At 28.8% G+C, this 26,758-nt stretch overlaps 3 protein-coding genes across 3 annotated transcripts; 1 reads left to right on the plus strand and 2 right to left on the minus strand.

The window, feature by feature from the left end:
- Positions 1-404: 404 nt before the first annotated feature.
- LOC113852962 (signal peptidase complex-like protein DTM1) lies at positions 405-1,928 on the plus strand. Its single transcript, XM_027483386.1, has 2 exons — positions 405-982; positions 1,262-1,928. Exons 1-2 carry the CDS (start codon positions 732-734, stop codon positions 1,347-1,349), a joined length of 339 nt encoding a protein of 112 aa, XP_027339187.1. The 5' UTR covers positions 405-731; the 3' UTR covers positions 1,350-1,928.
- A 4,125-nt stretch (positions 1,929-6,053) lies between these two features.
- On the minus strand, positions 6,054-9,409 carry LOC113850236 (probable mitochondrial adenine nucleotide transporter BTL3). Its single transcript, XM_027480693.1, has 4 exons — positions 8,796-9,409; positions 8,403-8,706; positions 7,225-7,692; positions 6,054-6,591 (listed from the first exon to the last, which is right to left on the minus strand). Exons 1-4 carry the CDS (start codon positions 9,200-9,202, stop codon positions 6,523-6,525), a joined length of 1,248 nt encoding a protein of 415 aa, XP_027336494.1. The 5' UTR covers positions 9,203-9,409; the 3' UTR covers positions 6,054-6,522.
- Positions 9,410-15,990: 6,581 nt separating this feature from the next.
- Positions 15,991-17,048, minus strand: LOC113852983. The gene is made up of 2 exons (XM_027483413.1): positions 16,667-17,048; positions 15,991-16,561 (listed from the first exon to the last, which is right to left on the minus strand). Exons 1-2 carry the CDS (start codon positions 16,883-16,885, stop codon positions 16,136-16,138), a joined length of 645 nt encoding a protein of 214 aa, XP_027339214.1. The 5' UTR covers positions 16,886-17,048; the 3' UTR covers positions 15,991-16,135.
- Between the last annotated feature and the right edge of the window lie 9,710 nt (positions 17,049-26,758).

Raw genomic sequence — 26,758 nt, forward strand, 5'->3', positions numbered from 1 at the left:
GAGATAATTGCAAATTCGCAACGAAAAAAGCAAAATTCTCCCCTCAACCTCTAAGAATCATAAATATCAAGATTATATTATGATGTGTTTAAAAAAATAAAATTTAAATTTTATTTCATTAAAATTATTTTATAAATTTGATAATAAAATATATTAAAATAAATTACAAAAAGCTATAAGAGTCAAACTATTTTCATAAATTTAGATAATTTTTTATAAGCTTTTTGAAACATCCTTTAATCTTTAAACAATAAAATCAAATTATTGTATCGTTGTAATCTCAATATTAGTGTGTTTATTGCTAAAACTCAGATGAATTTGAAAATATCTATATCTACTGTTCATTCTAAGTCACAATTAAACTCTGACACGAAAATAAATTATTTATATCCTAATAATAAGAAGAAAAAAAAAGAAATTGTGAGTTATTTTGAAGTAACAAGGTTGTCTGAAAAAGTGGAAGCAAGAAGGAAAATTAGCAGGGGGCAAGGCAAGTCTGGGGACGAGACGACATTAAAGAGAACATTTAGAGTGTGTAGAGGGAGCGTTGGGTTGGCATTTAAAGCTGATAAGCCTAACAAAGGCTTAGCTCACAGAGAAGCTTGCTGTAAATTGTATTGTATGGCCCCTCTTTCATTTAACCATTTACCATCATCATCAACTTCAATCTAATCTCATCTCTCTCTATCCAATATTGGTTGTGCCATTCACCGCTCATCATCATCATATTCATGGCAAACGACGCCGCTCTCAGAGCCTCTCTGCTTTGGCTGGCAGCACTTATATTGGCGGTTGGCATATTCACCCACTCTTTCAAGAAGATGATGACAACCTATGTGTTGGGGGTTCTAGGGATTGCTGGTGTCCTTCTACCTGATTGGGATTACTTCAACCGTGATTTCTCTCGTTGGCCTTATCCTGTTACCGCTGAGGAAAGAGCAGCTTTTTCTCTAATTCATGCCCAAGGATCTGGATTTATGAGGTACCCCCTCTTTTCTCTACTCTTTTTCATTTCTTGTTTCTTACTTACTTAAGAACACTTTCACTTTTGAAGAGATCTAATCTAGTCCAGAACTAGATCAATTCGTACCCTATTATATGTGGTTATAATATAATTGGTTAGCCATAAATAGGAGTAAAGGGTGATTCAATGAAATTAAGAATTGCCTGACCTGCAAGAACTCTATGGCCTCGTAATTAGTAGGAGTTGCTGCATAGATGATGAATGTTACTTTATTAGAAATTTCTTTGTCTGATACAGGTTTGCGAATTCTCCAATAAGGGTGATTGCTTATAGCGTGGTTTATGGATATGCTATGTACAAATGGTGGGAGTATGTATCGGGCTAATGATTAACGTGTTTAGTAGCAGCACCAATTGCTGATTCTTCTGAACCCCAATTTCAGCTGTACGTTTAATTTTTTATTTTTTTTTGTTGATTTAATTTGTCTCATTTGGAGGAATCCATAAACCGTGCTAGTGACTGCCAAAGAGGTTTCTTCGTTTTTTTTCTGCGGAGTAGAAAATCAAAAGGATAACCAAAATGAGTTCATCCCCCTTTTCATCTTTATAAGGTTAAGGAGTCCTCCCTATAATCCCAAAAATAAAGCTATATATGATAAATGATAATGGTTCCTTTAATTCAATTAGTGCCAATGTTAGAGAGCATGCATGGCACAGACTTATCTCCCAAATTTGCTAGACAGAGAGTTTTTCTTCGGGGCATGCCTTGGTCAACTATCTCACTTTTCTAATTGACCATCTGCTTACAGCAAAATGTTTTCCTGCGGTTTGAAGATTATATATTTTAACCCTCAAAAAAAATATTACATGTTTGTATTTATTTGGCATAAACTGAAGGATATGGCAAGGTGTTAAACAGTTCATTTATGAGGTACAACTTAGGCTACATAAGTAAGTTGCTTGTGGTATAAATTGCCTTACTTCTCGTTTGGTTCATGGATGAGGTTTTCTTGAAAATGTCAAAAACTAATTTTTATTTTTTTACGGGCTAGTGTGTTAGTGGGTGTGAACAGACAAGCTCAATCTGTTAAACTGCAAGTTTTGCAAATCAATCTATCCAAACTTATCATTACACGAATTATTCATTTTTTACATCCAAACCTATAATTTTAGGATTTTGCGGACTCACTTGTACACCAAAATCTTTGTATCCAACTCTCTGAGTAGTGACACAATTTGTGTCCGACGTTTCCTAAGTTTGAGGATGCAAAGTGTAAAAGCAATTTCAGTTTTAAATAATACTTCCTTTACACTTTTTTTTACATTACTCATACATCTTATCTTTTCTCACATCCTTCAGCATAAAATATAGTGTTAAAATAAGTTTTTAAAACGCTATTATTTTTTAGTTTATGATAGGAATCTTTTAATATTTTTTTAGAAAACTTTAACTGTTTCCACATAAATGAGTCGTATTGTAAATCATAACGAGACATATAATACAATAAGAAAAATAGACATAATGAAATGTATGAGGTGAGTGTATAAAAAAAATAATGTGAAAAGAGATTTATTTTTTCATTTTTAAAGGATAATTTGATTTTTCATTTAAATTTGGAGAAAAACTTTAAAAAATTTATTTAGTAAAAAAAAATTTAAAAATAAAATAAGCACATCTAAACATTTAAAAATAAAGGGTTTTTTGTCCCCTAAGGTTAGTTTTAATTTAATTCTCTAAATTGTTTAGTTCAATTTAGCTCTTTAAATTATTTTCTTATATATGTTATCGTTTTCTTTTAACCTCTTTTATTTAATTTACCTATCTAATTTATTTTTCATATTAATTTTATTTCGCTAACTTTCTGTCATCTTTCAACTCAATAGACCTATTCAGCACAGTATTTTGGACTAAGGTTTCTTCTTCTTCATCTTTGCTTTTCGTTGCTGTCAACATTCTTCCCAGTGTTCTTCCCCTTTCTTTATGTGACCATCGTAGAGGACCAAGCCAAGGGGTATGGCTTGGTGTTTGGTGCTATGCACGCTCTACTTGTGCCTAGTTTTTATTGGCAAAGGTTGTGGATGAGGATTGAGGGTCATGGAGTGTTGCTGGTTTAAGGGTGCTATTTTCTTAGGAGATCCAAAAGATGTATTGGGGCATGATGTGGATGTGAGAATTAGATATTTGATCAATCATGTTAATTTTATGATAGTTGTTATGTGCTTAAAGAAAAAATAAAACAACGATAGAGTGGCAAGATGGGCAATTTAGGCAGCTATGATCAGTTCATTGTGGTTATAGTTGATATGAAAGTGTGGTGGTAGAGTCACATGGCGCATAGAGCGTGGTTGATGGAATTTTGACTATGGTTGGCTGCGAAACAAGGAGGTAGTTTTGTGGCAATTTCATAGTTTCAGCTGGTGGTACGATGATAAAGTGTAGAGGAAGATTAGACCTTACTAAAAAATTGTTTGTCATTTTGAACTTAATTAATATTAAACATCACCCAGAAAAGCATAGTGATAGAAGAAAATATTATTTGTTATTAATATATATTTATAATTTTTTTATTAAATAAATATTATATTAAAAAAATAATAATTTAAGCGTCAAACTGCAACTATATATATCACTTTTTGTTTTTAGCGGTGAAGTCATTTACAAAGCAATAATGCCATTATTATAAGAAGGCAAGTACAAGAGTTGATAAATTAGGAGAGCGTGGGCCTATGATTTAAGTCTCTATTAGGTTAGATATATATTTTAAAATAAAATAGGTTAAAATTTTTATAAAAGAATGTTTAACTAAAAAAGTAAACTTAATAGATCGACTTATTTAAACAATAATAATAAATTAATAATATTTTTAAATTATATATTTATATTCTTTAAAAATTTTAATTTGTTAATTTTATTTGAGTATTTTTTGTTAATTTTTCAAAATAAAATACACTTCTAATTAAATAAATTTACATATTAAAATCGACTTTTAAAAAATTAAATGAAATATCAAAAAAATACCAAATATATATCAATATATTACTCTTTACCAAAAAAATATCGTATATAAAATAAATAAACTAAATTAAAATATTAAATTAATTTAAAAATCAGATTAAATATAATTTTACAAAACTTAACCCTATTTCTACCTCTTATTTGCTATATAGTTGCTACTCATAGAAAAGAAGGAAAAAGAAATAGTCAGCACGTTGATATGTATATGCCAGTTATGTTAGTTGATTTTCTATTGCCGTGATCAGTGTAAGTGTTACTTTGTTGTCATCACATCCACCCACATGAGGAAGAACGGTGAGTCAGTGAAACTGTGAAGGGAATATTCTGTTCTAATATTGTTTTATTGACTTGACAAAAAGCTGGGAATGAAGTTAGCTAAATTGGTATTTTATTTATGCCCAAAACTTTTTGCTTAACGAAGAAGATATGTTTTCGGCCAGACCAATCATTTTGATTTGAGCAAAAGAAAAATAGATTTTACAGACATATCACCTCCTTGTCACCGTCAACCTCCCATGCTAGCTCTACAAGAATCAATGGATTGCATTAGATCTATTTTTCTTGGGCTCGCCGAAAAAATGCTATCAGTAACATATATAGTAGGACAAAGAGGGCACTGTTGTTGAAAAAGGTTACAGAAAGAGTGGTGACTGCTAACAAGCAATATGCTGTCGTCCAACATCTTGGCACCAATAACGGGTTTTCACTGTATGGAGAGTCAAATTAAGGGTATTTCTAATATGTTTCTTCACCAGGACATGGTCCGAAATTCTTCATTAATCTAATTAGTGGCTTTTAGTGCCACCCGTTTACTCTGTAATAAAAATTGCTGCAGGTTTTTCAGACTTACGTTGAGGTGTGTTTGGGTATGAAAGGTCTCTGATGATAAGGAAATCACCCTTTGAGTTGACATATTTAAGTTTGAACCAAATTTTCAAAACACACATTTTTCTGCCCCACTTTCTCCGGCGAGAATGATATTTATTTTAAAGAATGGAGATCATTTATATATTTTTTAAATTTGATATTTTTAAAATAAAAAATTAACATAAACTTATTTTTTTAATCTTTTATATATTTTGTAACCATTATACGATTATCTTGATTTAAAAGCAAAAAACTGTTCTTTTTTTGTTCTTTTAAAACTTCCCTCTTGTTTATACACATAAAAAAATCACTCTAAAATATTAAGGACTAGTTAGTTTTAGAAGTAGTTTCTGTTTTTATTTTAATTGTAATTTTTAATTACAAATTTTCACTTTATTTTTATTTTATTTTCTCTATAAATCTTTAAAAATAAGTAAATATTTTATAATTATTAATAAAACATCTCAAATTAAATCGGGTCTTACACTGTTGGATGTGCAAGCTCAACTACTCAACTTTGACACATGTCATGTAAACCATTAATTTTTAAACCAATTATTATATCTTTACATTTTACCTTCTAAAATATATTTCAAAACAAAGAGAAAAAAAAAATACCAAAGTATAACTTCTTCCATTAAAACCTTTTTCTCGTACACAAACAAAAAGTGAATTCTAATGAACATGCTTAAGTGGCCTTAATATGTAACTATAGAATTGTTGGTTATACTTAAATCGAAAGCATTTGCTTGAAGAAACAACTAATAACATAGCACGAGTGCCCTGGAATTTAAAATCACATAGCAACTTTTAAAATATTTATAACTTAATGTCAACATTTTTTTTACCGGGGTACATTCATTGCTGGATGTTTTACCCAACTCATCGTCCTGCCCACAGAGGATGTGCTGGATTGTCGATTGAAAGTGAATAAAATGCTAAGATTTACTGCATACATACTTCTTCCACCGATTTATTTTATTTTATTTCTTTAAGGACAGATTTCATCTTGATTTTCTTTCAAACAAAGCACATAGTTGATTTTGATTAATTTACCTGAAAGAGGTGCCGAGGCTAAAAGCTCTCTCGGACATTTTAGCGATTAGCTTTTGTGCTTATCTGTTATGGAACCACAAAGAAGTAGGAGATTTCCTTTTACCTGATTTGACTAAAACTTTTTCTCTCTTTGATCAAAATTCAAAAGCCCAAAATCACGTGTGCTCACAAGCAGATGATCGTAAGGTGCAATGCAAGCAATGCCCAAGAATAATGGATATGCTACGTTACATGTTACAACCTAAAGTAAATGGACTTCTGATTGTACACCCCATGGTAATAGTTAAGACTAAGTGACAGATGGGGAAAAAAGTTAACAAAACTGTGTAAACCTAATAAGAATAGTAATCAAGATCTGGCATGTTTGCACATTTGAAGCCTGGGTATATTGACTGTAAAGTCATTCCAAAAATTTTCTATTGGTGATACAAGTGACAAGGATAGAGGGATTAGTTGTACGGAATTGCAGACCTGAAATTGTGCTTTCACCCTCAAAGGCAGAAATCAAATATGATTGCCAATTTAAGTTGAATGTCACCGTTCAGCAACTATTTTAGCTGCTCGCCTATAAATGAGGCTACAGCTTTTTATCAGTATATACCTGAGAATCTATTCATTGCCTACTCCACTTTGAGAACAATCTTCATGAACTCGTAGACAAAGTAACTTATTGAAGCTGAAGGAAGTACCTGAACATGGGAAATTGAAACGCAAAATTTATTTAAACTTTCATGATCAATTAAAAAAATCTTAACCAGTATGGAGCTGAAAAAGAAAAAATTTGCAGGAGAATAGTTATAATTTATAAAACTATATGAAAATAATGAAAACAAACATCTATCAAAAGTCTAAATCTAACCCGGAAGAAGACAACCTTAAAACAGCATAGAATTTTCGTTATGGTCCCTAATCGACACCTTTATGATAAACAGATAAAAACATTTTCTTGTTCTGGCACATATAACTGACATCATGGAATATTACAGGGGCAAATAATCCTAATAGGAATGCTCAAAACATTTGATAAACAAGACATTGCTTTGTTGATAGAATTAGAGAAGAACCATCGAGAAGCAAAGCCAGCTTGTAATCACCATGTGGTGTAATGTTAAATGAAATTTAGATCATGTGACTAAACAAAAATGTCACCATCTACGACCCATAACCTTTATCAATATTCTCCACCCTAGAAAACATAAGTTATTCTAATCTAGTTAATCATCAATATGAATGGATTGGTAACCATAAAAGTATATCCTGATTCCTCAGGAAGTTCAGAAAAATATAATTAGGGCATGCCAAGAAGCAAAGTATTTAAATACCTGTAGTAAGCTGGGAATAAGTCCTGCATACAGAGCTGGAATGCCTCCATGTTCAACTATTTTGACAAAAGTTGCTAAAGAACTTAATTTAGTAGACTGGACTTGCAATTGAAGCTGCCTCCTAACCACTTCAAAGGGGTATGTAGCAGCTTCTGCACATGCACCAGCAATAGCCCCGTTTAACAATGTCCTTACTGGCCCCAATTCAAGCTGATCAAAGGCACTCAGTTCCTGCCCCTGTTTATGCATATTCTGAATTCTCTTCATTCCTTCCGGTGAATGCAGATAAGCTGATTTCAAGATATCATATACACCATAAAAAACTGCACCGGAAGGAGCCATACTAATAATTGATGGTACTAAACCCTTGTAAAGAGAAAAGAATCCTTCAGTTCGAATCATGTATTGAAAGGCACCAATTACCCCGCCCAAAGCTTCTCCACCTGGTGCCACCAGCTTGGTCCGGATCTGTAAAGAACCACGCGGTAAATTTTTCCAAGTGATTACACTGCAAAATAGCTAATGTTTATGCTTTTGTTTTTAGCCATAGAACCTAATTTTTTTTATGTGATTCAGGTATTCAAACTGAGTGAAAAAAAAACATACACAAACAAACCATTTAACAGCATGTTGCGCCATTTTCCTACAAGTTAGACTTAGAAATAGAACACGTGCCATTAAAAAATCATTTGGAAAGGGATAAGAAACAGATTTGGATCCTCTCATTTCAGCTTCTAACATGACCTTGTATTTCTATATAGGAACCCATTGTGGTGTCTCTCTTATAAATGACATGGCCATGTTAGGACTTAGGAGCTAATCTGGAAGGACCCATGTGCAGATGCAGACATCTTAGGCCAATTAAACTCTTCTTTTTAATTTAATTTTATACGTAATAGAGAAAAATATATCCAGTTCAAATGTTTCCCTCACTGAAAAAGAAAGTTAAGAGCTTAATCAGTTGCTTTTCATTTGTTTACAGTTCACCCTAAGGCCTAGATACCAGACAGATGTTGAACACATACAACAAGAAGGTTGCTATTCAGTTCCCGAAATTGAGCCCATAGAAAACTATGAATTCCAAGACCCCTCAAGTCCAACATGAATGCATAATGGGCATATTTGTGCAGAGAAAATGAACGAAGAAATCATAATTAAAATTCCCACATTCCACATACAGTGTCAAGTGGCAAGCAAATAATGGTAGCAGTAATCCCAGCAGCAGCACCAGCAATAAACCTCTCAAAATTTGTAGTTTCCTCATTCCCAGAAAATCTGAGCAATTGCTTTCTATAGGTATCATAAGCACAAAAATTAACCGCTTTGAATGGAGCCGTTCGCAGGATATTCACAAGGTTCCCTTTCCAAAACCCTCTCAAACCTTGAGAAGCGGCAATCCTTCTAATAAGCTCAAATATATTCTTCTTCTCACCACGAACTATGTACTCCAACTTAAGTCTTTCAAGTGGAGCAACACAAGTTCTGATAAACGCCACACAAATATTAATTACTACGCAAATCAATTTAATTTATCGGCAATCAAAATTAAAATTAGACAAAAATAATAATACCTAGAAACCATAGCAGCTATAGCACCAGCCCAGAGGTGCTTAGTGGTGTTAAGGGCATTGCCTCCTCGTACCCTAACCTTTCTCTGCTGAACAAGGCCGTCCGAGTCCGACACGTGGTCACCATTTTGCAGCACGTGCGCCTTGGGTTCGGCAACGAGTTTAGCACTCGGCAAACTCACCGATAAGAAACACCCCGGCAAAACCCTCCTCCGTCGGCGGTGAAGATTTGAATCGGAAAAAGCAGTGGGAGGAATCTGCAACGAAATGAGGCGAACAAAGGAATCGGGGATTTTGGGGTCGAGAAACAACCCTCCAGAGAAGGAACCGAAATCCGAAGTGGGATTGAAGAAAATGAGAGGAGAATGTGAATCTTGTTTATGGCAGAGGTCCCTTCCCGGCATTGCCATTTTCAGAGTAAAAGGATATTTACACTTTCTTACATTATTTATTTATTTTATTTATTATTGAGAATCGAAATTTAATGCTAGATTCCGAGGTTGCCTCTTGGTGGCGGTGGCAGTAATAAGAGAGTGAATTCCACCTGCACAAGGAAAGAAATTTTAACGTTATCCCTTTATCTCCTCCTTCCTCAACCCTTTGCTCTTTCGGTTGGGATAAGAGCATGGAAAAAGAAAAATAATCAAACGGTTACTTAAAGGGGAGTGTAGAAGTAGGACTCCTACTGGGGTACATGCATCTGCAAGATCAAAAGGTTTTACAACTGTTAGTTTCAAAGTTTTTGCAAGATTAAGGAAAAAATGGTGTTAAAAAAGATAACTAGTGTGATATGAAAAATTTTAAAAATTATTTACACAAAAGTTTATTATAAAAATTTACTATAAAATATTATCATATATTAACCTAGTTTAATCCACCAATTGGGTGCCTCGTGATTTGATTGCTAAATACAAAAAAAAAAAAAAAACTAGAATGTACCATTATCACTTAATAGAATGAAAAAATGTTTAGAATTTTAAAAAGAAATATAACAAAAAAAGTATGATTATCACTTATAAAATGTGTTAAGATTTTAGTAATAAATGTTAAAAAAATTAATAAAAATAATTGTGCATAAGTACCCATATCTCGGCTTTACAAACAAATTAGGTAAGTTGGGTTAAACAATTTCAAGATATTTGTGAATTATTTTATTTTAACCTGATAATCCATGGTAAACTAACTTAGAAGTTTAGTCTGTTTGGCAATTAATTTAATATCAACTTGTTCATATATGACAATTTTTTAAAGTCTTTTAATCTTCTAATACAACTGTTTTTAGTGCAAAATTTTATCAACTGAGTTAGAGAATTATATACTATAGAACTTTTTTATATATAAAAATGAGTGACATCAATCTATTTAACAACTAATCTACATGTTTTTTTTTTCTAATAATAATCTACATGTTTGATTGTTATTAAGTTAGCAAGTTGTATATTATAAAAGTTGGGATTAGTTTTATAATAATTAACCTTAATAAAAATAACTTAATATTTTAAATAAAAATAAGATAAATTTTATAAATCTTAAGAAAATATACATATAATTAAAAATAAAAATATGTCAGATTGTCGAACACAGCTTAGTCTTTTTAAAGTTTAACTCAATTTAATTTATTTAATTAATAAATTTAATTTAAATTTTTAAACAATTTAATTAAATAAATAAATCAAATTTAAGAAAAAATTTACTAAATCTATTAAAATAATTTATTTAAAATTTATAAAACTTTTAATAGTATATTAAATAGTTTTATATAAAAATTATAATATAATAATATATTAAATAATTTAATTCTTCAATATGAATATAATATATAATAAAAAATTGTATATTATAATTTTTAATTAATTTTTTTGTGTGTCTTTGTGCATACGGTAAAAAAAAATATTTTAATAAATTAACAGGGTTAAAGGCTGGTATCAAGATTTTCTATTTGGTACCTACCTAATAAATATGTAAAAATAATCATATCCAATAATTTATCAAAACAAATAACGTCATCCACTTATAAAAATAGAAAGAAAAAAAAAAAACCAACACTGAAAAATAGTTTTGCACGAGTTGTTTTACTACCGAACTACCGGTGTTAATATCTTATACCTAGATTTTTAAGAAAAACATAATATTTCAAGTGTCTTTGTCTTATTAATTAGTTGTATCCTTTCTACTATCTTTCTACCCAACGCATTAACGAGTTTTTATTTTACTTGAAGTTTTTCTTCAGAAAACTTATCTAATTAATTATTTTGTCCCTTGATGTGACAGATAAATCATTGTCTTTCTTCTTTTCATTTTCCTTCAAAAAATATATCTAGGTCACATTTAAATAAATAATTTATTTAAACATTTAACTACAAATTTTTAAATAAGATAATTTTGACTATTAACAAATATTATAAATATTTTATTACTATTTGTATTTTAAGTTATTAATCTTGTTTTACTTAAGTCAAATATTACTCTAAACTAAAATGTAGAGCTGACAAATTGCTAACCTCTATCCATTTAGTCTTGACTTATGTGAGCTAAGGATTAGAAGTTCATAAAGTAAATAGGTCTCAATTTAAAAAGTTTATAGAGTTAAAAGATTCATAGGCCCAATAAATTAGGGTTAGCCATGAATAAGTTTATTTTAAAAAAAATATTATTTGATTCACTTTTTAAATAAATTGATTATAAGCTCTTTAACTTATTTTATGGAAGTTAGCTCACGAGTTCTTTTAAATTCATTTCCATATAGAATCTGTTACAGAAGACTATTAGTTCTCTTATAATTCATTATAATAAATGTAAGTGACATTCAAAAAAATTTCAAAACATCAAGGACAAGGTTTTCATGCTTCCAATGACATCAAGGAAGAACAACTCATTAAAAAAAATATTATTTGCAACACAACATTAGATGAAAAAGCAAATAAAATCAAAACACAGTGTGAAATAGGGAGATAATAGAAAGACTTACTAATTTGGGGTTGGATTTTTTAATATGATTCAAATAATAAAGAGTTACAATACGTTATCAATAATTAAGCTTCAACCATCCATATTTTAACCCACTTTTTTATGAGTTGTATGAGTTAGAATTAAACAACCCTATTATAAAAATCACATATAAAAAATAGAGTTAATTATAAAATTTTAGGGATTAATGTATTGATTTTAATGTTATTTCATAACTCTTCTAAAATGTCTCTTTTTGTTTGTAATATAAAGCCTCTGCAAGTTAAAAAAGGGTTTAGAATCAAACTTTTTTGAATTTTAGTGGGAAAGATACTTTTATGTAATTGATATATAATTGTATATACCTACTATCTTAAGTGACCTATTGGCAAAATGTAGAAACTCAAAGTTGGGAGATAAAATTACAAGAGGAAATTCACATGAAGCTCATTGATCATCTCTTTTTGGCAAATCTCATGATTTTGCTCCATATATATATGAACTTCAATCCCAATAAAAGGTGTGACTAGTTTTCTTGCATGCTTTAATTATCTCTGATATTTGGAGCAACTTTTTGGATTTTTTTTTTCCTTCATATTTTAACTCGGAGCTCATTACTTTTTTTTAAATGTACTTGGTGTTCATCGTTGAATCATGGCATAGTTAGCAAATAGCAACAACGGCTGTTGAGTGACTAGGGTGTAAAACTATAATATACTGTGAGTTTGGTTTATGTGTTCTAAGAAACTAATTGACATCAAATATAAAAAGCATAATTGTTAAAATCGAGTTTTAATTCGTAAAATCGGATGATTTTACGAGTTTAGGTGCCAAAATCAGTTAAGCTTGTAAACTCGTGTCTTGATAAATCCAGTTGAAATCGTGTAAACCTGCATAAACTCGCCAGTTCACTATCGAGTTTATGATTTTGATTCTTCAATTTAAAAGCCCCATTGCGTTTCAATTCAATGTTGTTAGGGTTAAATTTCTTCTTCTGAAATTTTCCAGCCAAATTCCAACAACGACGTTTACGAATAGATCTGAACAGAGACCTGACAACATCCAAAAAAAAAAAAACTGAGCAACAACAATTTCTTGCAGTGAACAGAGTCTTTGTGCGACGACGTTGTGTGACCTTCAAGCTTTGACGACATCTCATGCGAATAGGACAACTCAATGACTCCATTTGAAGTCTAAGCTTCGGCAACGTTATGCAAACAGAGAGCTTCTTGCAATGGTAAAGAGGACCACATTCGAGCTCCAAATTGCAGCAACTTTGTGTAAATGGGGACACCCTCCAGTAGAGACGACTCTTTGCCAAACAGAGACTTCCTCCGACTTGGTGCAAATGGAGACCCTCTTCCTCTGATTACTTTGCCATTGTATGATTTTACAGTTTGAGAGTGTATTTTAACTTTGTTATTATGTTTTATTTTATTATTATGAATTTTTAATATTATCTTTGTATGAGGAAACTTATATGAGTTCATGAGCTGAATTTACGGGCACTTTATGAGTTTATTTAAACTCTTGAATTTAACAACTATGATAACAAAGACAGCATTTTTCTTACAAATTTCAGAAAAGAGGAAATAAACTGAAAAATAACTCATCACTTGTGTACTAGTGAAATCATACTGTAAAATTGAAAATGAAAGCAAAATATAGACCAAACTAAACGTAACTTAGTATACGGCAATTCCAGGCCATAATTATGTCATCAAACACATTACATTCTAATGGATAGCAACATTTAAAAACACGCACACAACTACATTGATATAAGAACCGTCCCGAAAGTAAGAGATATGCTACAGCCGACACATAAATTGGTAAGTACTAATATGGGGATGACGTTGCTGCAGAGTAAGTATCTTACCATTGATTTCAGGTCACACATTTGCGTCGAACTACCGTAAGGTCAAAGGAAAATCTCAACTACGGCAAAAGCTTATCTATACTGTTCGTAGATCGCCTCTTACGATGAAACATTTAATAAATGCAGCTGACATGGTAGTTCCAGAAACCAGGAGTTTGTGAATTGTATGCCATAGAAATATGGTATTTAGTTTTTTTATTGAGCAAAGAACGTAAATGACCATACGCTACACTTGAACATCCATTGTGTAATGCATTCAATGAGACTTGGTACGTGCTTCTAACCTCGATTTGAATTTGAATTAGATAAGTTCAACTCACTTCATATTAGCACAATATTTAAAACATGTTTTTATTGAAAATAAATTATTATATTAAAAAATACCAAAGTGTAATAGTTTTTATTTTTAATAAAATAATAATATTATTAGTGGTTTAATTTCAATCATACGATTGAAGTTAATATTTTTCTTAAAGATGAAATATGGATGCAGTTCCCTAAGTATATTCGGTATTGTTTATTGATTAAAATTATAAATTTATTTTAAAAACTTGCAACACAATAAAGGTAAATTTTTTTTACCAAAATCAAATTTTAAATTTGATTGATAAATAATACTGTGAATATCTAAAAAGCTACGTTTAAAAGTTTTTTTTCTATTTAAATTAAAGATAGATGAGAAAAAATTATCATTCTGAAAAATAGAGCTGACAGAATAGACTTGTCCAAATTTTAGAGTTTAAACTTTAAATTTTGAGTACTTTAGTTTGATACGATGAGCCTTTACTTATTTTAAACACCATTTTTTGTAAGTATACATTATATTTGGACTTTTTTTTTACCCAATTCCTACTAAAGCTAATTATCCTCCGTGGACTTGAATAGGTTGGGTAGCTGTTTTGTACCAAAAGAGATAAAAGATACATATTTTGTGAAATTTAAATTATATATGTCATTTTCTCTTTGAATAAATCATTGTGGGAATCATAAAACGTACGTATTTGTTCTCTTTCCTATTTATCATAAAATGTACGTATTAGTAGATGTATGTTTACCTTTTCACTCCAGGGAAAGCAAATCTCATACAATTAATGTGGATAGAAACGTATTACAGACATAAGCTAATTAATGTAATAAACCATTGGACTTTAGATAACGGTTAGGGATTCATGTATTTAAAAGAACAATGTCATACCACTAGAAATTTAGACTAAATTTTCAATATAATTTGGTAATATTGAAGTTTGACAGTTATATAAGTTAAGGCACCGGGGACTACTAATCTATCTAGAATTTAATAATGATACTAACTTCTGCCCGTATGTTACATTTTTCTTATTCCTTTTTTAGATAAACAAAAAAAATTTATGGATAAATTTGAGTACAAGCGGTACTCTGTACAAAAGCAGCACATACAACGATGAGTTTTCCTTGAGAAGTAAAACAGCCCCACCCCTCAGTTCCGATTACAGCCCAAGGATTTTGTCACGAAACAAAATAAAAAATCAATGGTTTAACAGAAGCTTTTTGTATCCTATTATCTTTGTGAAGTATACAGCATGATCCTACCATTATAAGGCCATTATACAGTCGTTATTGTTTTTCTTTTTCAAACCTATTATTTGCCACCATTTTAGAATTGACAGATTTCTGCTTTCATTATAACTTGGAGTGATCGTCTTAGTTAATTTTAGAAGAATTAATTTTGCATTATATATGATGTTATTCATTCGGGTTTATCACTATTTCTCTTGAGTATTTTCCTTGCAGGAGCTCCCATTCCCTAAACGCATTGATTAGTTATTACTTCGTAGTTTTTTGAAGGAGCGAAGGGAACGAGAACACGTCTTAATTTTAAAAAAAATAAAAAAAATCAATTATTCTATAAGGTGAGTGAAAGAGAGATGAGGGACAAAAAAAACTCATCTGCTTCTATGTCACCTTTTCCCTCTTTGCTTAATCATTATTATAATATGCATGAAGACTATACGATGAAACTAACAACCTACGTTACACACGACCGTGGTTATTTGTTTGAGAACAGTGTTACCCTGCTGCATGTTGAAAATGACCCTCTTAAGGGAAACTCAATGATCGTGATTGGAAAAGAAAATAACAATAGTCAAATCGAACATTTTGTGCTGAAACTTGATGAAGCAAACTGTTAACGAATTTAGACCCATCATCCAGAAAAATATGTTGTGTTGGTTTCAAATACTGAAAGAATGTACCGAAATTCTGCTCTGGCAACATGGATTGTTTTTTTTAATGATGGTGAATACTATGTACATAGACAAATATGATTATGATACTAAGTTAGCTTCTACAGCTGTCACTTATTCTCATTCGTTCTAACAATCAAAGTACCATTTACCATTACGTAGAGCTAGATTAATCATCACCCCACTGTTTTGAACTTACAGTTATATATAAAGAAACTTAGGCTATTCAGGCGGGAAAAATAAAAGATAAACGTAAGATTGGTTGTGAAAATTTATGTAGTATTTGACGTTGCTTGCTAGCAGAAGAGACTGCACCTTCTCTTCAAGAATTTTGAAGGGCTCTGGTCTGGTGGGTGCATGAATTTGCAGTTAGGACATGAAGGAGATGACTTGCATAGCATCACCAACATGTGGCACCGCATGCACACCGTTGCAACCATCTCTTTGTAATCTCCCTCAGATGACAACCCCGTGGGAGAACGAATTGTACCATCCGAATCATTCTTACACTTGCTTGATTCAATAAACAGATCATCACGTTCACTCAAACCCCCAAGAGGGCCACTACTCTGCTTCTGATCACTTATATGATCATAAGTGTCTTCTTTTTTCCTCAGTGATTCACATGTCAAATTCAGCTCAAGGTCTAGGCTCATGTTATCAGAAGGGTCCTCTGTTGTTGTTCGACTCACCCTTGTGTTACATAACTGTATCTGCCCAGACTGTACATTAAATAAAAAAGATTAAAGATAAACAACAAGATCATTCCATAGTTGAAGCTTTCTAACAAGTTTTGACAGTATATAAACTATATATAATATAAATACCTGAATACTAAGGTATTGATGCCATTTATCTGAAGAAAACGGGGTCTCGGGGTGAAGCTCTATATCGAAGACGGGTTTCCTTTTCTTTAAACTAGCTTGATTGTTGAAGAATTCTTCAGCAAATGGGTCTTCCCATTTTCTCTTCTTTGATGATGCTTCAAATTCTGCATGAATTTCAGCTTTAGGACTCTCGGGCAACGCTATGTGAAAGGAGACCATAGTTTCAAAGAGTGGTTTAATCACCCTCAAAGCTTGGGTGTCTCTTGGTGATCAAATGTAGTATAAGACTGAGGTGTTTATATATAGGATAGGTATGCCTTGGACTTGCAAGTTATAGCTGCAAAACGAGAATCTAATTGTGGGCAATAACTTGAAGGTTCAAATACAAGGCCTTTGCTTACGTATAACGTGCTTTTCCCATGTTGGCTTCTTAATAACTGCACAACTTCAAGTCTGTACTTGACGTCTCATCTAAAAAAATGTGTTTAAGTAAAATTTACCAGATGATAACTTCGTCCACAATCCTAAAATGATATCAAGACTATTGACCAATCATATCGTTTTTTTTAATTGATCCATACCCCAGAAAAGAAAAAGAAAAAAATTCAAATTTTGGCACATAAGAGATAGAGGATATGTTGCGAAAACAAGTTATTCACATAAAATTAGCTGGTTTGTACTTTTATGAAAAAAAATATTAAACAAAGAATTATTTTAAAGTTTCGGTAATTTTAACTTTTAAGATTGAGTTGAAACGTCTAAAAATAGAAAATTTTTATTTTAAAAAATATATTTATTATATTAAAATATTGAAAATGTAACAAATGTTTTTATTAACAAAACATTATTACTTAAATTGAATGGTAAAGAGAAAGAAATAATTTTATTTTTTATAAACAACAAAGATCTTTAATATAAATGAAATGAAATGAATTGGGGTCGTCCTTGACATGACGTCCGTACTATAAAGAGAAGGCAAAAGACAGTTATGAAAGGCGGTGAGAAGTGGAGAAGGAGAGGTATGGCATAGTCATTAATGGTGTTAGTGTGTACAGTTGAAGGGAAGGTCTTGAATGGCAAGGGTTCTTTAATGTAAATAATAACTCCAACTTCCCCAATTGGGTCACTCAAAAAACTAAAAACATTAAAGCTCTCAACACCCTCTTCAGCCATTAAAACAAACCACGCTCATAGATGACCTATGCTATTAAACGCCCCAGAAGTAAGCTTTAAAGGCTCTCAACACCCTCCCCCATTAAACCAACCAAGTCCTATGAGTTGCCAAAAAAATAAACGCCAATTTATTGTTCCTTCTCTCTCTTAAATAAATCTTTTAAACAACCGCTCCCCATTTCCTTCCTCTCTTCACATCACCTGCATCATCCCCTTAGTCATATGCTCACTTCTTCCTATCAACTTCACAATTGTCTTTAATTACTTTCCTTCTATTAACATCAAAACAATTATACATGCAACTGAAAGGAGTAGCAAACGGATCCATTCATCATACTCAAATTTAAGAAAATGTTAACATTTGTCCTCAACAATTACTCCATCTGTCTTTTTTGTATAGTTTTTGCAATTTTTATAATAAGATGATTTATTATTTCATTAATTTATTTATTTTTAATACATAAAGTTAGTCAAAAATTAAATTAAAACAAATAAAAATGAATGTTGAGAGCAAATTTAAATTTAATAATATTAAATTACGATTTTAAAACAAATGTGTTGAATGGTCTACTGCATGGCTTATTAACTTCATGTAATACTAGTCTATCCTGTACTGCCCGTGAAAAATGGAAAAATATTTTTGAAATATTTAAATAGAAACATTTATAGGTGTCTCCTAGTGTTGAAAGATGTATTTTTAAAATGTATGTGTATAGAAGAAAATAAAAAATAATTAAAATATAGAAATATTTATATACAATAATCTTTTAAATTTTTTAACACTCTACTTTGTTCTATTATTTTTTATCGTTGTTTTATAAAACTAATGAACAATTAACATTTTTTAAGAATTTTACTATTAATAAAAAATATTTGTTTTGTAGAGAATAATAGATGAGTGAAATATTAATTACTGATTTATAAATGATGAGAATAGTTTATAATTCATAGGAAGTTAAATAATATATATATATATTTTTTTTTTATAAAACTTAGAATATTAATAATTCTTTTTCCTGTTAAAAGAATAAAATCAATCATTTTCTTAATTCTTATGAGAAATTTTAATCGTTAAGTAAAAAAAAAAGAAGAAACATTATACATTTTTAACTATTTAAGGACTGAACTAATAAAAAGTGATGACAAACCACTCTGATTCTCATTATCATATACCACACATTAAAGTAATTTGGCCATCGTAAACACTGAAATCAAATCCTTTCGAACAGTTAATCATTTCAATATAATCTTACAAAATCAAATCATTAATTCAAAAAAGGCAGATGTACGTAGATGTGACAAAACATGGAGGGTTTTCGCCGGGTTGTGCTTCTTATATCATATATGGAAAGAGTAAGGCTACGTTTGGCCGATTAGGTTTCCAGGGGAGTGTTCATCGCTTGATTTCATCAATTACAACTAAATTTGATGAGGTGCCCTAAATGGACTGCACTGCTAATTCAAATTCAATTGAAATTCGCTAGAAAATAAGCAAGGGCTTATTCGTTTATATTTTAGACATTGGATCAGCAAAATGAGTATCGAGATGACAAATATGCAGTATACATTATTAAAGAATGAAAAAACAATTGGCAAGGCTTTGAATGCTCAAGCTTATAGCAGCACAACGCAATTCAATTTGATAAAGTTTGCTAGTTGGTAAAAAGCGATTGGTGATCATTTTATCACACTGCAAGTGAATCGTGTATTTATTTTTCTCACTAAACGTCTCTGCTCTACTTCATGGGCTCAATAATGGCAAATGAAGTATTTCTACGAAAAATGTAGAGGGGTTAGAGATCAATTAAGAGAGTTCGTAGATGATTTTACAAGCTAAGTTAATTGACCTACAAAGCATGAAAGACAATAATAGAAAATAGCTTAGAAAATGGGACTAGGGAAAATTTGTCAGAGAACAAATACAATACTCCCATTTCATAAGTCTTGTTAATTAGCATTTTTTAAGATTTAATTAAAAATATAAATAAATCATTGTTAAAAAATATATTATCACATTTGTTTAATAAAAATATTCTTTTAATGTTTTAATCAGTATCTTAAAAATACTAATTAATATTAGTCATATTCCTTTTAAAAGAGTTAAAATATAGGATCTTGTCATGTTAAGAAATTGAAAATAGTAATTTTTTAATAAAATTTGTTAAACTGCATTAAAAATTATAGACAGTGTATTTATTATTTTTTAATAAAGAAATTACTTTTAATCTCTTAACTAGTGTCTTAAGAGCATTAATTATCATTTAGCTAAAATATAAGTAAATATTTAGGTAAAATACTAATAAATGAGAGAATTGTTAGAAAAAACTAATAGCTAGCTTTCTTAATTTTCTAACATGATAAATGAATACTTTAAAACCAATTGAAATACTTAAAATAACATATAATATGAGACAAAAGAAGAACAAACTAAAGAAAAAAAGGGGTCTCAACTACCAGGCCATTAAAGGCATTGAGAGATAGATGGAGGGGTTCAATTTCAAGTAAGTCTACCTGCCTTCATTAAACCACCTTGAATTCACTTAAATGCAGACTTCAACAGCGACCAAATTAAAACAACTCTGTTTTCTTGGTCATCTTTCTTCTTCATTCTCAACGACAGGTTTCTTCTGTTAAATGCCCCCAACCCACCTTGCCCTCCCTTCATTTAAGTTCCCTCTTCCTTCCTGTTCAATCACTTCCCACATACTAGAAACTGTCAGAATCTACATAGCTACCACAGTTCAAATTCTCCCTCATCTTTTCCCTTCCTCTTGCTTCTATATACCATTAACATAGTACGAAAGAAGCACTTAACTTATAAGTGTTTTCAACAAGAATTCACACTTAAATATGTTTTAATGCTTGTTAATATATTATATTATAATTCTTCTATTTTTTTTTTAATTCGTGTTCCATGCTTTAAAATGTGAGATGTTTATAAATTAATAGATTTTAATTTTAATCTCTCTAAAATTTAAATTTATATGTGTGTCTCGTCTCTTTTAAAAATAAACAATTTTAGTCATAAAATTTGTTTGAAAGAGTTTATGAACAGTTTTTTAAAATAATTTAACACTCTTATGAGCTCTTTTTAATTTATTTTAATAAATTTTTGAATATAACTTGTTAAATAATTAATTTTCAGATTATTTTAATATATTTTATTATTATAAATCTATGACAAAATATTATTTACAAATAATTTATTAAATAAATATTTTAATAAACTATTTATTTAAATGCATCCTTAGTCATTTTAACAAAATTCTAACATGTCAAATCGATAATAAATTCTTAATTCACAGTTTTTTTTTTGTTATATGAGAGAAATAAGAAAATAAAAAATAAAAGTCAATTACAAACACAAAAAAAAAAAAAAAAAAACTACTCTAATGTCTAATAAACCTTAATTGCAAGATGTCAATTTTCAACAACACTTGCAATTATAGTGAAAATTGATTAACAAATGTAAAATCATTCTCTAAAGTTGATCCTATCTTAACAAAAGCATCAACATAATTATTTTTCTCTCAAACAATATGATGCACTGAGCACCTTCAATTCTTTTTCAAAAGACTCTTAATATGAGATATCTCATTTGCATATTAAAGTACTCACTCTTAAATTAAAAAAATTAAAATTTTAAACACAAAATTACTCATATTCAATATTTTTTTAAAAAAAAAATATACCTTTCCTATCTCATATCAGATTCATTATGTGAAAAGTGAATAAAAAGTTATTATTTTATTCTCAAAACTACTAAGCATTTTTATTATTTATTTTTATTCTATATTTATATAAACACTAATCTAAATATATTTTATTAAATTTATTTATATTTAAAAATTAAATTGTTTTGATTTAACAATTACCATTTAGACTAAATTATTATTTATAATAAAATTTAAGAATTTTAACTAATTTTTCTTATGTATTATATATTTGACTTTTTATTTGTTAAGTATTATACTTTAAATAAAAGTATAGCTACTAAAAAATTTATATATTAATTTTAGACTATATTCGTACTTTAATTAATAAATTTTATTTATTCATAAAATTAAAGTTGCGTTCATTGAAAATTTAAAAAAGGACAAAATTTTAAACGATTGATCAATTTTAAAATAAAAAATATTACTTCAAATTGATTCAGTTTTGGAAATTTACAAGGAATATAATAGTAGTGCAAAGAAGAAAAATTATGTAAAATAAATATTTTCTTATAAAATAGCTAGGGTGGGACAGATGGAACTTGTTTCTTGACTTACATACGTTTAAGTAACAAGAAATATATCATTAATAACCCCAAAACTTATGCAGTTGTTTATTTGACAGTTTTCTTATTTTCATTTTAAACTAATTAAATTAGAAAAATAATCATACATGCGAATTGTCTCATTTTCAAGGGGAGACTGGGAGAGAGTATGTACTCTTGTATTATCTATTTTCTTTAATTAGTTATTTTTCTTCATTTAACTTTTTCTTTTTTTTATTTAAAAAATTAATTATGAAAAAATGCCTATACATATTAATTATCTTACTTTAAAGTACATATTACAACAGAATAAAAAAATTATCCTCTGCTGATGCTGCTGGATGGTCGGTCATGATAAATTAATATTCCATTATATATTTTTAGGAACCACCCTTTTTTTATAATCAATCTTAATTATTTAAAATATAAATTAATGGCTAGGATTTTGCGTTAGAGGAACTGCAAAAATTTGACGATAGAGGATCCGTTAATTACTATACACACCTACTCTTGTATAATTAAATTTTGAAGAAAAGGTAGGTTGCTATCGTTTTATGCCGATCAATTGTGCTTATATTGGAATAAATTATCAATATATATATAAACTGAAACGATTCAGCCATCACTTTTTTGGTTTGTGATGAGAATTTTAATAGAATAATCTTCTACTGTTTTCTATTTTCTTTATTAGTTCTCCTAATTTTTATAAAGTAAATATTAAATACAATAAAATATTTAACATCTTAAAATATAAAAGAAATAATTTTTTTTGTTTAATAAGTAAAAAGTTGTAAAAATGTTTTAAAGGATGATTTAAAATGTTTATCTTAATATATACATTCTTTTATCTTGGATCTCTTTTGAAAAAGTTTGAGGAAGCATGGAATTATAATATGATTAAAAATATTAATAAATGCTTCTAAAATATTAATTGAGAAATTAAAAATATTTTAAATAAACTATCAATACACTCCATCAAAATTTTTAATAACTCAATTATGATTTAAAAATATTATAGACGAATTCTTTAACTAGTATTTTTAGGTTATTTATTTGTAAGACTCTGTAACTAATTGTATTTCAAGGCCACAACATGTGAAAGTTTTATATGCCAATATTTATTTGACTGTCAACCCTTTAATCATTTATATCACGTGAGTTTGAAAAATAACTTGAAGTTCAGTGATGATCTGATCAATGGAAGGAGACTATTTGCAGATGTCATAAACTTCTGAATGTTAATAAGGGACTCATTTTTAGTTATTTAAGCGAAATTATACCCATTTTAATTGTCCCAATACCAATATAAAAAGTCACAATTATTTGTTCATATAAAATTTTAGCTTGAATAAATAATAAATATATTTATTTAAGGACCTTATAAAGATTTCTCAGTAGTTCATCAGTTCATGAGCAATAGGAGTTTTCAGTCCGGTTGGATGGAGCGATCATTAGGAGTTATTGCGACGGAGCTATGCGTACCAGAAAAATTAAATGGCAACATTCGATGCTTAATTGCTTAAACAATTGAGCTTATATATTTGTTTTAAAATACAACAAAATTTTATTTTGTGATAAAGTTTCTTCTACTCAAAATCTTGTGAATTTTTTTTTTTCAAATATTTGGAGCTGTATGATGAATTTGGGATACGATGTGATTTTAAAACATTAGAAGTCGTAAATTTATAAAACACTTAATAAAATAATTCATCGAATGGAAGATGAGGATTTGAAGAGAATAAATCTTACGATTTTTTACAATGGATAAATGTTGACGTTTTCATTGGTACATTTTGAGTAAAATGAGATTTAAAAATAATTTACTTAACTAAATGTGTGAAGAAGATTTTGAGTGAAAATGAGATTTCACGAATATAAATAAGTAAATAAAATAAAATTAGATTTGTATAATTTAATAATATATGAATTTCATAATGGAATAAATATTAAAAAATACGATTCTAACCCACCTATTTAATTATAATCTTATATTTATTTTTAAAATAAAATATTTTTTATAATTTCTTTACATTACAAAATAATTAGTCCAAGCTCTTTCTAATTCTTTCTCAATACTTTTACATTGTCAATTTAGCATTTGAGAGCTGTAAAAGACGTGTATATCTTCTTTTTACTTTGAAAAACATTTAGTAGGTAAATTTGTAAATTTAAGTTTAAATAAATTTAATTCATATAATTAATTTTATTTTTAAATAAATAAATAAATGGTATATTTACGTTTATTTTTATTCAAGAATAAATTGTATAGAATATAATATAAAATTTTTAACTCAATTTAATTAAATACTGTAATTCATAACATTAACTCAAGCATAAATTTTTAAAAAATTAATTATATCATAACATTGTCAAACATATTGATAGAAATTTCAAACTACATTTATATATTTAAATTTGAGCGTAAAAACTTTTAACATTCTTCCAAACATATACTTATTAATGACATTAACAAAATTTTAAAAAATAAAACTAAATTTATTGAGTGATTTAAAATGATACTTAAATAACAGCTCATTGGAAAATAATGTATTGTAGTTGTCTTCTTTTATTTCTAATATCTATTTACCAAGTTTATTAATATTATAAAATATTAAAAATAAATATTTTTTAATTTGAATAATTTATTTATTTTGATAATTATATGATCGTATTTACAATGTTTACTTATTATAAAATAGATACAATTTTTAATGTAAATTTGGTAACGGACTTTTTGAGGAAAAAACTTAAATATTATTATTTTTGTCAACATTAAATAATTCTAACTTAACACGTAATTTTAAGTTGAGTTATAATTATTATAGTTGTTTTTAATTCATATTTTAGTTGTTTTTTTTTATCAAAATATTATTAATGTATAATTTCTTTTTGGTAAAGATGCATCATATTCTGTGATGCTATGGTCTGTAAAAAAATATTATATATAAATTTATTATGTGTTTCTTGGATATACTTTAATTAATGAATAATAATTTATAGCTGTTAATCATATATTTACTTTGTTAATTTATAGAAGCCGTAAGTTAGAATTTTAAAATTTTTAAAATTTGTTAATATTTCATTAATTTTAGAAAGTACATATTTAATTCTAGAGTTGTATTTAAATCTAAATGAATATTTTAACAACATTTTAATTTTACCTACGTACCGGTTATTTTCACATCTTACAATTTTATTTTATAATATTAAAAGATTAAATAATATTTCAAACATATATAACGTTAACTTTAAAACTTCTATTCAATTTGTTTTATTTAGTACTTTAAAATCTCAAAACTAATAATAACAATTTAAAAATAGTTATCAATGATATAGAGAATGAAAGAGCCGAAAACGACAAGTGTGTTTATATCGTACTAATTTTTTTAATGTACAGTACATGTATTGTTAAATGAAAATATAAATTTCAGATAAATAATTAAAAATAAATTAAATGACTAGCTTAAAAATTAACAAATTTTAAAAATTTAAAAAAGACTAAACATTGCAATCAGTAATAAAGAAATTTCATTAAATTAAAAAATAAATTATGAAATTTTAAAAATTTAAATTAATATACCAAATTAATATTTAATTAAAAAATAAATATTCAATACAAAAAAAAGTTTACTTGTCTTGATGGAAAAAGTTAACTCCTAAAATACTCTCATTTAAAAAAATTAAAAAATATTATTTAAGAATTTGTATTCATGAATTATATATAAAGGTTGATTGGACTAAAGTAAAATAAAATTTTATCTCTTTAGAAGAGTTATAAATTTAAATTTAATAAAATAGATAATATAATTTTAAAATAAAAAATAATAATTTAAGAACATATATTGATTTACAAAAAGAAATTATACTTTAATATTTAAAATTAATTCTGTGAGTTGATGTTAATAAAAATGAATCCATTGCCAACTGTACTATGAGCTCAACAGAAAACGATTGAGCGAGTTGTCATTTTTAGGAGCAAATAATAAATGGCCGCATCGCTGGTTGAATCTAAACGTCAAGGGTTGCTTTAAATATTAAGTGGATAACAAACCAGAGATCAGGTTATTGCATTTCGTATCATGTTTTTTTTTATTCCCATTAGCCACACCCCATCACTTAATTTTTTTTAAATTCTGTTTTCCAAAAACATTGATTTTTGTGTTTTTTGTTAATAACATGGGCTTCCAATGATCAGACCCCAAAGCAGCAAAGCCGAAAGGCCCAAGACAGTAAAACAACAAAGCAGGGGATAAAAGAAAACCGAAGGTTTTGGACCCAAAAACCAAAATAGAAGACCAAAAGAAATAAAAATAGAAAAAGAAGCAAGCTGGCTCACTCACAATCCACAATCCACAATCCACAATCCAGAGTCGAGTGTATGTACTGAAATGACAGCACAATTCTAAAAGTGAGAAAAAGCAAATCAGGTTTTCATTATTTAGGTTGATTGGGCCTAACCCCACTAATTTAGCTCTACATACCCAAACAATGTATATTGCAGCCCAATCCATGTCTTGATAAAGAATTATGGTACTGGATGGTTTCTTCCCAATCTCCTTATAGCTGTCAGGATTAGGAATGCACTGTATCATGGTACAGGATACCCTTCGGCAAAAAGGCTTCAACTCCTCAATCAGATATACAATATTGATGATGCCATG

Source organism: Abrus precatorius, unplaced genomic scaffold, assembly GCF_003935025.1.
Source record: "Abrus precatorius isolate BTA unplaced genomic scaffold, Abrus_2018 Scaffold10, whole genome shotgun sequence".
NCBI classification, from domain to species: Eukaryota; Viridiplantae; Streptophyta; class Magnoliopsida; order Fabales; family Fabaceae; genus Abrus; species Abrus precatorius.